Source organism: Gobio gobio, assembly GCF_949357685.1.
Source record: "Gobio gobio genome assembly, chromosome: 13".
NCBI classification, from domain to species: Eukaryota; Metazoa; Chordata; class Actinopteri; order Cypriniformes; family Gobionidae; genus Gobio; species Gobio gobio.
This window is the reverse complement of record NC_137106.1, coordinates 35,441,014-35,454,987: the sequence shown is the minus strand read 5'-3', so window position 1 is coordinate 35,454,987 and position 13,974 is coordinate 35,441,014. Positions and strand designations below refer to the sequence as shown.

At 39.0% G+C, this 13,974-nt stretch overlaps 1 protein-coding gene across 4 annotated transcripts; it reads left to right on the top strand.

Moving 5' to 3' along the window:
* Window positions 1–6,828: 6,828 nt before the first annotated feature.
* Window positions 6,829–13,552, top strand: stmn4l (stathmin-like 4, like). Of its 4 annotated transcripts, none has more exons than XM_079832298.1 (7): window positions 6,829–8,207; window positions 9,533–9,591; window positions 9,724–9,819; window positions 9,990–10,195; window positions 10,666–10,857; window positions 12,169–12,186; window positions 12,886–13,552. In XM_079832298.1, exons 2-7 carry the CDS (start codon window positions 9,579–9,581, stop codon window positions 12,892–12,894), a joined length of 534 nt encoding a protein of 177 aa, XP_079688424.1. In that variant the 5' UTR covers window positions 6,829–8,207; window positions 9,533–9,578; the 3' UTR covers window positions 12,895–13,552. The 4 variants fall into 4 exon arrangements, with proteins under 4 accessions (XP_079688424.1, XP_079688421.1, XP_079688423.1 ...); XM_079832297.1 differs by lacking the exon at window positions 6,829–8,207 and adding an exon at window positions 8,745–9,302; XM_079832295.1 differs by lacking the exon at window positions 12,886–13,552 and having other exon boundaries at window positions 8,126–8,207; window positions 12,169–12,817.
* The last annotated feature ends 422 nt before the right edge of the window (window positions 13,553–13,974 follow it).

The following is a 13,974-nucleotide window of genomic DNA, read 5'->3' as shown; positions in this document are numbered from 1 at the left end:
AAATTGACGTTGGCTCACATTGGTTTACATTTTCATCATTACATGCAAGTTTATGTGCAATACTGTATACATATATTTCACATTTAGGCCTAAAATAAATATACTTTGAGGATGGACGGATTGATATATAGATGTTTGGACAAAGTATGCACACGGATCCAAATCCAAAATTGGTGGATTTTTTTTATTGACATTTTCTTTACATCCAAGTCCTGCAGACTTTAGTCTGTAAGTTTTTCTAGAATAGAGTAGTCGTGAACAGATGCATGCACACTTTTCCTGTATGGGTGACTCATCACATTCTGAAGCGTGTAGGTTGTGTGGCAAACTTAAGCAACGGCAGATGCCTTTGGATTTTCACAGAGCGTGAGTCACTATGTGGTTATATTTACGAGAGCTCCATCTTAACACCCTTCCATGCTGCCACACACACACACAAATGCTCTTTTGCTGAACATAAAGGGAGAAAGGATGAGTTGAATGGAAGCGGGAAGTGTCAGAACGCCTACTATAATTGCATGTCTGGGAGGAAGAACATTGCCTGGCAAGATCCAAAAGTCAGTCATAACTGGTTTTTACCGGTCTACGGTTGTTATACTGTTTTATCAATGTTAAGCATCAAAGAGCTGTTTGTTCATACTAGGTAACCACTGCATTGCTTGAATGCCAGTATTTTAATTGTATTCACTTTATGGCCAACAAATGATGCTTTCCCAGCTAGATAAGAATCAAATCTGTTTGAGTGGCATATTACCATACTATTTTATCAGTATGCTGTATGTATATGGTGTACAGCGTGCAGATGTTTACTGCATACTGTCTGGTATAGAATAAATAGGGTGAATTCATGGTGATTGGGACACCTTTGCCATTGAGATGACTTGGATAAAGTGTCCCTAATATTTTAGAAAATAGAATGTGAAGTAATACACACTATGCAGCAATTGTGTCCAACATTGTCGCATGACCTCATTATGTTATGTGCATACTTACACTGTAAAAAATAAAAACGGAAAATGTACTGGTAATTTTCTGCCAGGACATTATCCAGTAGTTTTACGAAAATTTCCGTAAACCCTTAAAACACAAACTAATGCAATATGTAATTCAAAATATAGGTAAAACACCTGTAAAAAACCAATACGGAAAATTCCTTCATATTTATACAGTACATTGTGCCCTATTTTATGGACTTTTTTTACAGTGTACTATTAAAGGTCCCGTTCTTCGTGTTTTTTTGAAGCTTTGATTGTGTTTACAGTGTGCAATATAACATGTGTTCATGTTTCGCGTGTAAAAAAACACAGTATTTTTCACACAATTTACTTATCTGTGTACCGCTGTTTCCACTGTCCTAAAAACGGCTGGTGATTTCCTTGTGCTATGAAGTCCCTCCTTCAGAAACACGTAACGAGTTCTGATTGTGCAAGCGGTTCCTGTGCTGTGATTCGACCACAGCTTGGCGCACGTGAAAGCGGTTCCTGTGTTGTAATTTGACAGCAGTTTAGCGCACGTTGGAAAGGTCACGCCTCTTAACGGAGCGATGTATGCGTTCAATAATCTCTACAGCGTCCCTGGGAAAGCCAAACAAAGGTGATTTGACTCCTGGATGAAAATAACAGCGTCTCTCGATGACATGGCCATAAACACACTCAACGCAACAGTTCCTTTTCTCCACGCGACACGTCCGCTTCTCCACGTGGGACAGCAACAAGACCGCGCCCCCTTTTTCGCGTTTCTTTGTGGGCGGAGGTTGGTCTGTTCTACTGCTCTACTGACGTAATTAAAGAAGGAAGTACCAGGATGTAGTCCAAGCCAGCCGTTCGCTGTAGGCTTTGAAAGGGAACTTCTGTTAAATAAAATATCTCGCTTGGCATTGAACTTTGAGCTTTATAATTTTACAGGTATTATTTATGCTCTAACAGCAACATTACACACTAACTAAAGTTTGAACAATGGAATCGTGAAGAAGGGGACCTTTAAATAAAAAATGTCCCTGGTCTTCCGAGCTTTATAATGGCAGTGAATGGCAGCCCAAAATTTGAAGCCCAAAAAAGTGCATCCATCCATTATGAAAGTAATCCATACGGGGTTAATAAAGGCCTTCTGAAGCAAAGCGATGCATTTGTGTACGAAAAATATACATATTTAACATGTTATAAAGTGGACCGCCGTTGGATGGCGTCAGACGTATAGCGTAAGCGTTTGAACAGTGAGAGCCATTACACTTTCTCCGTAAGTTGAATACTGAAGGTGGTCCCGCCGGAAGTGAGATATTTTACTTTATAAAGTTTTAAATATGGATATTTTTCTTATACAAACCCATCGATTTGCTTCAGAAGGCCTTTATTAACCTCCCGGAGCCGTGTGGATTACTTTTATAATGGATGCACTTTTTGGGCTTCAAATTTTGGGCTGCCATTATAAAGTTTGGAAGACCCAGGACATTTTTTAATATAACTCTGATTTTATTCGTCTGAAAGAAGAATGTCATATACACCTAGGATGGCGTGAGGGTGAGTAAATCATGGGGTCATTTTCATTTTTGGTTGAACTATCCGTTCAAGTTAGTAGTCTGCTATTCCAAACTTAGCTCTTATTTGATCTGATTGAATTAAAGTCACAATGAAATCAAAATTGACATTTTAATGACATTTCAGTATTTTTTTTATCAACTATTTATCCGTGCACATCATTATTTTTTAAGTTCATGGCCCTCATAATCTTTAATCAAAATAACTTCCCCTCCCCCTCATCTCTTCTTTGATGATGTGTTTACTGGCACGAGGGCGGGGCCACCTGTCCCTCACATGAGATCGACCAATAGAAAAAAAACACAACCACCCAACAATCCAATTCATTCCCCATGGACAAAATCAAGTCCTGCCCTACTTTTTTTTCATCAGAGAAGCTGTTTCACTTGGATATACGTGACAACAGGGAAGAAAAGACTCTTGCAACTTCAGTTTAATGCGGACTTTAAAAATGCAGAATAACCTTATTTACTTCCAATATGGTAACTGGACATCAAACATGCAATGTAGTGAGATCATGTGGCAAAATAAGTAGCATTCTAATGCTAACTAGCATTACATTATCATATTTATTATAACACTCATTGTGTACTTGCATGCTGCTTCGCATACTGAAATAGTAGACGCTGTACTGCATAAACAATGCAGCATCCAATAAGCAGCACCCTAGTATTTCATTCTGAACATTGCTGTTGTCGTTGTCTTTTTATGTGATGTCATCTTTTGTTCTCTGTTTATTTCTAGTAAACAGCATGCTTTAGCATGTAGATCGGTTTGACCGTAAGTCCAGGTCATAGAGATACTGACGACCAGAGTTAAAAGCTATGAGTCATGCAGCACACAACCATTAGAGTGATGTCATGTCCTGAGTTTAGAGCCTGCAGATACAGTGACCTACTCTCCCACATCACACTCTCCTGAGCGCTTCACACCTAGAATACACAATCAGATCACTTAAAGCTTTGGCTCGCTAGTTTAAATGCGAAATGCTTTACTCCTGCAAATGATGCCTAATGGATTGTAATGTTTGGACGTGCATTGAATGTCGGAACTTTCAATGAAATGTTGCATTTCAGTGCCTCAAAAATAAATTGTAGTTGTCACACTTCTAATTTCATTGAATATATTTCAAGATGTTTTTGTTTTTTCTTATTTTATTTGTATTATTTACTATCTCAAATGTATTGTAGTATTATACATTTAGTGTATGTTACATTTATGTAGTCTTATGTAAATCTTAACATTAAAACAATTTTCAAAACACAGAATTCACGAAACATCAAAAATGAAAAGGAAAAAAAATGGCAATGTTCAACAACATTTATATTGTTGACCTTAATGTAAGTCATTGTGGACGGTTTTGAAACCAAAACACAAGATCACTGCCAGGACGCAAACAAGCATTTTGTGCATGTTTGACTCAAAACAAAGCATGACTATGAATTATTCACTGTTTCACACTGTATTATTCAGGGCGGGTGTGTCAGAATGAGCTCATCACAATATGTTCTAACTTCTAATATAAATCAACTGGCATACCGTAGTGCACCTAAGGAAAGTGAGCCCATCAGTCATCCTGCCATGAGTATCACAAGCCATTAGACTGATGTGTTACTGATGTCAGAATATCTCCCACTGAACTGCAGCTGTGCTTTACTGTGTATGTTGTATAAGGTATACAATATGTACTTTGTAAAAGGACAACACATTGTACCTTATTAAAAGGAAAAGGCTTAATGTAGTAGAAAAGAATTTGAAATCATTATCAATAATAATCAATAAAAAAATATGTACACCGATCAGGCATAACATTATGGTGAAATGAAATAACACTGATTATCTCTTCATCACGGCACCTGTTCGTGGGTGGGATACACTCTAAAAAAAAAAGGTTCTATATTGCACCAAAAATGGTTCTTGGCTCGTAATCATAGGGGAACCTTTTTTAGTGCTATATAGCACCAATTTTGGTGCTTCAGTGGTTCTTCAGCGGTTCTTCAGAGGTTCTTCAGCGGTTCTTCAGAGGTTCTTCACCGGTTCTTTGACTAAGGTGCTATATAGCACCTCTGAAGAACCGCTGAAGAACCACTGAAGCACCAAAATTGGTGCTATATAGCACTAAAAAAGGTTCCCCTATGATTACGAGCCTTTTTTTTTAGAGTGTATAATAGGCAGCAAGTGAACATTTTGTCCTCAAAGTTGATGTGTTAGAAGCAGGAAAAATGGGCAAGTGTAAGGATTTGAACGAGTTTGACAAGGGCCAGATTGTGATGGCTAGACGACTGAGTCAGAGCATCTCCAAAACTGCAGCTCTTGTGGGATGTTCCCGGTCTGCAGTGGTCAGTATCTATCAAAAGTGCTCCAAGGAATGAATAGTGGTGAACCAGCGACAGGGTCATGGGCGGTTTGTGTGCGTCGCTTACCTGGGGAACACATGGCACCAGGATGCACTATGGGAAGAGGCAGTGTGATGCTTTGGGCAATGTTCTGCTGGGAAACCTTGGGTCCTGCCATCCATGTGGATGTTACTTTGACACGTACCACCTACCTAAGCATTGTTGCAAACCATGTACACCCTTTCATGGAAACGGTATTCCCTGGTGGCTGTGGCCTCTTTCAGCAGGATAATGCGCCCTGCCACAAAGCAAAAATGGTTCAGGAATGGTTTGAAGAGCACAACGAGTTTGAGGTGTTGACTTGGCCTCCAAATTCCCCAGATCTCAATCCAATCGAGCATCTGTGGGATGTGCTGAACAAACAAGTCTGATCCATGGAGGCCCCAACTCGCAACTTACAGGACTTAAAGGATCTGCTTTTCATTTTTTTCATTTCATTATCCTTTATTTTACCAGGAAATAACCCCACTGAGATTCAAAATCTCTTTTTCAAGGGAGTCCTGGCCAAGACCGCAGAAAAAACAAAAAAAAACATTCCGGTATACACACAATTAACCGAAGAAGACATTTAGCAATTTAACATCATCTCAACATAATCATCAGCAGCGCTCAATAACATCACATATGCATTTATTACTCAAATAGTCCTTTATCCTAGTTATAAAAACTGTATTATTGTTGGTAGATACTCAAATTTGAGCTGTTTCTGCAATTTACACCAGGAAAAGGTGCAAAAATTTTAAAGGCACTTTCTCTCGAAAACAGTTTGTGGGATATCATACATGATTTGCCCATAAGATTACATTTCCTGGTAGTGACTTTTGGAGTCAGAAGAGAACATACGTAAGGAGGCAGTTTCCAAAGTATGGCCTTAAAAAGAAAAATATACCAGTGCTCCAGTCTGCGATTGTGCAAAGATGGCCAACCAACACTTTCATACAAGCTACAGTGATGAGTACGCAAATTAGAATTAGTTACAAATCTTAGTGCTGCATGATATACTGAATCCAGCATTTTCAAAGAAGATTGATTTGCATGCATGAATAAAATATCACCATAATCCAGCATTGTTAAAAATGTTGTTTGTACAAGTATTTTCCTCGTTTTCTTGGTGCCAGATACCACAGCACACCTTCAGGGGTCTAGTGGAGTCCATGCCTTGACGTGGCAGCAAAATGGGAACCAACAGAATATTAGGATGGTGGTCATAATGTTATGCCTGATCGGTGTATATATACGCTATTGGTCAAAAGTTTGCTGATGTTTTTGAATGAAGTCTCTTATGTGCTCCAAGACAAAAATACAGAAAAAAATCTGTAATATTGTGAAATATTATTACAGTAATGTTACAATTAAATATAACTGTTGCATGTATATTTTAAAATGTAATTTATTCCTGTGATGGCAAAGCTGAATGTCTTCAGTGTCACATGATCCTTCAGAAATCCTTCTAATATGCTGATTTGATGCTCAAGAAACATGTTATACTTACCCTAATAATGAAAAATGTTTAGAACACATTTTCTTCACATTTTTTAAAATAAAAAACCTAATAAAAAATATGGAAACCATCAGTACGCTTTGTACTTGTATGCATGATCAGCTTCATCATCATCATCATCATCATTGCCTGTCAGGTCAGATGTGGACTGGAAACTGCATCATCCTGACTAGAGAATCCAGCGCACCGCTCCTGATTGGCTGGAAATTACATCATAGCAGGGTTACCATGTGATGATCAGGCTTTCCTTGCAGACGCATTGTTTTCCTTCACTACATCCCCCACCTTTCTCTTTTCAGTCTCTCGTTACCGCTTTGCAAAGGATTTCAGTGCACCTTTTGTGAACAATTCCCATTATGCATCTCATGTCCTTTTTTCCTCTGTCCTTCTTTTTCAGTTTCCCCCATTTGCTGCATTTTTTCCTCTGTTGCCATGTGAAAAACCCTGCATGCGGGCACACGTCTCTCCACCTATAGCGGACAGCTGGATGACATCATCGTTTGAGTGCGAGCGCTGCCGTCTCCCCTCCCCCCCGCGGCCTCCTCCAGTGATCACATCCAGCATAATACTGTACCAAACCCAACGCTCCCCTCCAGTTTGTATGGGTGGGTGATCCTTCCCTGCACACTTTATGTGCTTATATATCATTTACTTCTGTTATCAACTACCAAAATGCGATATTTTGTTTCGCATGAACCCATGCGCATTGAGTTCCTTTGTTCTTAAGATGATATTGTTTGAAGGTGTGACAGGTTTCGTTTATGACGTCTGTGTTCTCGGAGAGTTGCAGTGCCACTGGGAAATAAAGTAGGTACAGTGTGTTCAACATCCATATCAGGACAGCTGGGAGTGTTTCCACCTCACCCGAGAGACCTCGGAATTGCAAACAGGTTTAAATAAGCACCTTATATGGATGCTGAAACCATCCGTTCATCCTGCAAATCCTATTTCAGGATCGTTAAATCTATCTAGAAACCATTGGTTTGTGACATTAGAGATGTGACGTGCGTGTATCGATTACAAGTTGGTAGTTAAATCGGGTTTGTGCTACAAAATGAATGCAAACGTCTCTGAAATTTGTGAAAACTCCTGTAATTGATTTGGCACAGGACCAAAGCAACAGATGGGCCATTGACAGACTGTTCAAACAGGCCCGCATCCAGACGGGCATGTTGGCAAGGTTATTGTGTCATAGTCATCCACAAGACTCTGTGAGCGAGAAGATGACACATAAATCCCAGTCCTCCTCCGTTTTTAGACATGGCATTTCGAGCAGCTTCCAAAACCAGACAGAACTGGTTAAGCGCACGATGCTGCACGTAATTCAATTCTAAACTCAAATGAACTATTAAAAAAAGATGTCAAGCCTTGATATTCGCTCACACGTGTAGGAAAGCACATTTTTTATATATAATATTTAATGTTTTATAGCTCCAATAGTCAATTTTCCATGACAACAAACTAGTATCTAGTATCTAATACTAATATTACTCAATAGTGCTTCTTCTGCATGAAGCTGCATAATATGCCCTTTCCTTCTCTTAAATCATAACCAGTTTTCAACAAAGAGTTAACCACCCCCTATCTGCACTCCCAGCCATTCCAGCCCATGAGGAGCCTGCATCCCTCTCGACCAATCACAGCGCTGGGAGGTGATGTCATGCTTTATCTAGCAGAGGTGGTGCTGATGCTGCCAGGTTGAGCATCCAAACAGCAGCAGACTGTCAGACTGAACGCGAGGGAAAGACTCCGACAGAAGATCACAGCACACCGTCGGTGAGTTACGGTGAATTTGCATGTCATAACCTGTTATTTACTGTATTATGCGTTTGCAGGACAAAAGGAGACAGTTGGACTAATGCGATTGAAGTTATTTTTAACTATGGAAAGTTCCGTTAATGCTGATTTGTTCTTTATTTAGTAGTGCAGAAATCTATGTTGCACTGCAGATTTGCATGCTTGCGAGATTTAGATTTGAGATGCTTCATGCTTATTAGAATTATATGTAAATGCATACAGTGTATAAGCGTGAATTGTTGGGTTTTGAGTCTTAATAATCAGTTTAGAAAGCAGTTTTGCTTGAAATCATGTTGGTCTGATGCATAGTGCAATGTAAAAAATGGGAGAGGAGTGGAAAAAGCTTATTTAAAAAAAAAAAAAAAAGTGTATTGGTCTTGGAGGACCTGCAGTGAGCGTGCTAGTCTGCGCTGTGGGTGGTGTGCAAAAGGCCACGGCCCCTTCATAGAGTGACACAACCTCTGCTTTCAAAACACCTAGCGTTCAGAAAGCAGTGGGAGGTTACGAAAATGACTTGCATCATGAGCTGCAAACAATTGCATGATACATGTGTAGGCTATTTCTCTTAGTTAAATGCTGTTTGGGTTGTGTTCCAAAGCATGTATTATTTATTACATCAATAAAACAGGAGTTGATTTTGGCTTTGTGTGCATGCACGCGACTGGGGAAACGATTCCACATTCTCAAAGAATCAACATTTTTGGCTTTCACGCTAGGAATGGAAAAAGAGTTGAGATGTTTTATAGACTGAGCCCATGCGTTGCAAATGTCACAAAGTTTCAAAGCGGGTGCAGCGATCGTGAGCGTGGGAAATGAGGGGGCACGGCGAGGGCAGAGGCAGGACGAACGAGAGAGAATGATAGAGAAGAAGCGTAGGCTGAGAGACGATCATCAACCCTGAACAAACCAGATTCATTCACGCTCTCTTTTGCGAAAGATTGCCATCAAGAACATTGCTTGCTTTGTTTTGCGGATTTGAATAGATTTATATTTCGTGTGTGATTAGATGTAGCTGGGTGATACCCTTTTTGTATATCTAACCAATATCTAAAGCAACTTGAGAAGCAAAATTGTGTAAGGATTTAAAACAACATATTATTATTTTAAATCGTTTTAAGCATTTAATCTGACTTAATTTGCCTTTATTTTTAAATGAATGCGTTATGATTGATTTATTTTGAGTTATTATTCTTAATCTACATTTCCATGTGAAACCTTGTTGGACTTGTATATGAGGACAAAGACATATCCATAAGAATGGATTGACTGCTTTCTGATTACATCATCGCTTCTCTCTCCTATAGGACCAGCTGAGTTTGAAACGCCTTAGAGGACTCAGAAGAAGGAAAGATGACTCTTGCAGGTACGTGTACGTCCACCGAGGCTCGTTCACGTGTGAACTTGTGAGTGTTTGACCGAGCAGAAGGAATGATGTGCGAGCACATGGCATCAGCGGCATGATCTCAAAATAACCCAGTCTCTTTCTCTGTTGCAGCATACCGAGAGAAGATGAAGGAGCTCCCTCTAGTGTCTTTCTTCTGCTCCTGCATCCTGCCAGAGCCTCGGGAAAAGCCCACCAAGAAAACACAAGGTACCTTAAAAGGCCTCATATCTCAACTCTTGTATAATTACAGTCATATATATGCATTTGTACATGTTAGAAAGTGCACCTAAATGGAACATTATATTTATGACTGTTCTCAATGATGTTGTTTGGTTTCAAAATGAGTTGCATGAAGCATTGTTGATCTTTTGTTTTAGATGTTGTGGACCTCAACCTGTGCATCATTAAAGACATGGAGGTGATCGAGCTAAACAAGCGCTCATCGGGCCAGGCCTTTGAGGTCATCCTCAGACCACCGTCTTTTGACGGACAGAGGGAATTTCATCCCACTTTCCCACCTCGCAGGGACCCTTCTCTGGAAGAGATCCAGAAGAAACTGGATGCTGCTGAGGAGAGAAGAAAGGTGACTAATATAAGATTACGTGCAATTATCGCTTTCACTTGCATATCTAACTTTACATTAGACAACTTCAGATAGATGTTTCAAAGCTGGATATGCTCAGTGTTTTAGTATTATTTATATACTATTATAGTTTTTATTAATATTTAGAATTAGCTTTACTTTATTTTAGTTTTTTATTTTAGTTTTAGTCTATTTTAAGAAATTTTGACTACTTTTGTTAATATTTTTTTTAATATTTATATCTATAATGTTAATGTTTCAGTTTAGTAGTTTTAGTACTTCAACTTCAATTTATTCATTTCAGTTTGTTGCCAAGGTCAGTTTGTCATATAACATTTGTATTTGATTTGATTGCAAGTTTGTTTTAAATACCGAAAATGATTTTGAATCATTTTCGTTTTAGTAAACGATAACAACACTAGATATGTTTATAGTTGAGTCTCATATAATCGTATGCATTATCTCCACAGTGTCAGGAAGCTGAACTTCTGAAGCACTTGGCTGAGAAGAGAGAACATGAACGAGAAGTGGCCCAGAAAGCCATAGAGGAACACAACAACTTCATCAAGATGGCCAAAGAAAAACTGGAGCAAAGAATGGAGATTAACAAAGAGAACCGGGAGGCCCACATCGCTGCCATGCTGGAACGTCTTCAGGAGAAGGTACGGCGATTCTCAACATTGTAACCCAGTTTTTAAAGGTTCACCACTAGTGGCACAAAAGGGAATTGCAATCGGTTTGTTTGAGTGGCTTAAAGGGATAGTTCACCCAAAAAATGAAATTTACGTCATCATTTACTCGCCCTCGAGTTGTTCCAAACCTGTATAATTTTGTTGTTCTGTTGAACACAAAGGAAGATTTGGAACAATGTTTGTAACCAAGCAGATCTCGGCAGCCATTGACTACCATAGTGGGGAAAAAATACTATGGAAGTCAATGGCTTCCGAGATCTGCTTGGTTACAAACATTCTTCAAAATATCTTCCTTTGTGCTCAGCAGAAGAAAGAAACTCATACAGGTTTGGAACAATTTGAGGGTGAGTAAATTATAGAATTTTCATTTTTGGGTGAACTATCCCTTTAATATACAGGTAGTAGGCCTAATGCCCAGTACACATTGTACGATTTTGGGCTGTCCCAGACGAAACATGACCAATTGTGTCGATTTTCTCCTAAACGGTGGTCCTGCGTCGTACAGAGAGAAAGGTTCAAAGATGGCCGCTGTCACGGTCTTGCAAACAACGATAGCCTGCGAACATTTTCTGACAGATTTAGAACCTTAGCATGATGCTCTCACAGTTAAAGGTGCACTGTGTAACATTTTTTGAGTAAAAAATTCCAAAAAACACTAGGCCAGTGTTATACATTTTGTTCAGTTGAGTACTTACAATATCCCAAATGTTTCCAACTATTTGTAAATCGTGAGAAATTGCTATTTTAACCAAGGAACCGGGACGTGTGAGGGAGTCGCCTGTCGATTGCGTCATATCTGCATTACCCTCGGTTTCCGGTTTTATTTTGCAGAAACGCTTTACTCTCACTGCAGTGTGAACAAGTGTCATAGCAGCCGCCTATTACGTAACGTAATAATATAATTTTCAACACACTCAGATGTATCTAATATGATAAACACCCTTATACTCATGACCGGAAAACCGGAAGTTGCGACTGTGTCATAATAAAAGTCCCGCCGCTCTTCTCATTAACAATCGCTCCAGCGGCCTTGCTCAGCTCCAACGTGGCGACATCAAACTACGCCTTTGTTTTGAACAGGCGACCTCTAGTGGATGGAAAAGTTACATAGTGCACCTTTAACTATGACTACAGTATCTGAGTGTTTTGGACTTAATAGGCATTATTTTTGCAATTCTGTTTGGTGCCACTAGAAAGATCTTTTCAAAGCTTAGACACTTCATGGTTGAGATTGAGCTATTATTTAATCGTTTTTCTTCCTTTTGTCTTGTATTTTTCCAGGACAAGCACGCTGAGGAGGTGAGGAAAAACAAGGAACACATATAACTGGACTGGCAGTAGAACCAAGAGCATTTCTTGTCCAGATGTTTTTAAAAGAAAACATCAAAATAAGGCCTAGCATGCTCTAGTCGTGCTAAGAAAGGCTGTGCTTTGGAATTGGCAATGATTTAAAGGCCTATCTTGCGATATTTGCAGCAAAATATACTATATTCTTGTGTTTGCTGGATGTGAAATCAATTGGAAACTGCAAAAAAGTCGCTTTGTTTTGTTTCGTCGATTTGTTAGCCGCCAAACTGTGTAAAATGCACGATTCGTCATCTATCCCTTTAGTCTTTAGTAGTAGCTTTGCATGCACTGACAGGATAAATATAATGAACAAAGAGGCAGATGGAAACTACAGAGTAACCAAAATGTGTACTTGTGTTGTAATGCTGTGAATTAGATGTTTGTAACATTGTTTGTGTATTCAAAGAGGTGATGTGTACTTTTAGCGCTGTAGTTCTGCATTGTATTTATGTCTTAGTGTTGGTTTCTCATAGTAGAAAAATCCCCCCCAAAAAAACCTGACGTGTAGTGTATCAAATGTGGCCGAAATCAAAGTTTTAATGCTCGCATGCCGTGATGCGCTTTATAAAACTTGTGAAAAGCCATTTGCTGTGTGGATGTGTGGTTTTTGTCCTGATATTAATTGCTATATCTCTGAACTTTATGTTCCAGGTGCCTTGAGATCTTCCCACAACACACGCTGATCATATGGGAGAACATTCACCAAAGGACTCACTATCACGCTGAGATTATTAGCTTGGATCATATGAGATTATGACTCTGAAACCCGATTATATGATATCGTTATATCATTGTAAGGCACGATGGCCATGTTGTCAGACGAACGGAACTGGCCGGCCAGCAAAGATTGCGACGGAATCATTACTACCTTAATCTGAGAAACGCAGAGACGTGTCCGTCTCTGTGACGAGCTTGTATGCCAATAGTGCCAAAAAAAATGAGTGAATGTGAGTGGTAACTTTGTGTGTTTATGAATATTTGGCTGACGTCTGGACGATTTCATGTACTTTGCCCATGTGGATGCAGTCAGTTTGTCTTCTGTCCTGTCTTTAAGGCTCTATTTTTGGTAAACTGCTCAAGCTTTTGCCGCTGTACATATGTTCACTTGCCTCATGATCAGCTGGTGTCTGATTTGGCTATATATAATTCTGTACAGAAATTGTGATATATTTTAGAGGCAGAGGGAATTAAAGGACTGCTGGTATAGTGTTGTCCTTGTGACTTCCTCATTTTTAGATGCTTAAAAAAAACCATCAGAACAACAATCATTGTAGAATTTTTTTTCTCATTTATTGCAATAAATAAATAATTATTTGACAACAAAAAAAAATCCAGTAAAAATAAATAAATAACCCACATTTGCAAACACATATATAATGACATTAATAAATTACATTATTAGACAGATCAAGTCGGATGAGGGTTTCAACTCACATCCAAAATCAGTATGATGATGATGATGAATCTGATTCTTCAGAATTGTTTTAATATCAAGATAAAGCAACAAAAAAAAAATCCAGTGGAAATAAATAAATATCCTACATTTGAGAACACGTACACATGTGATAACATAAATAAATTATAAAGTCTTAAGTCGTAAGCCTTAAGTTTTAGAATAGTAATACTGTAACATCGGTAGAAAGCATCTAGGATACTGTAACGCCATTAGATTCCTCATTTTAAACGCGTTCTACATATGATCGAACGCAGGTGCATCCCACTGCGATGGTTTTGTACTCG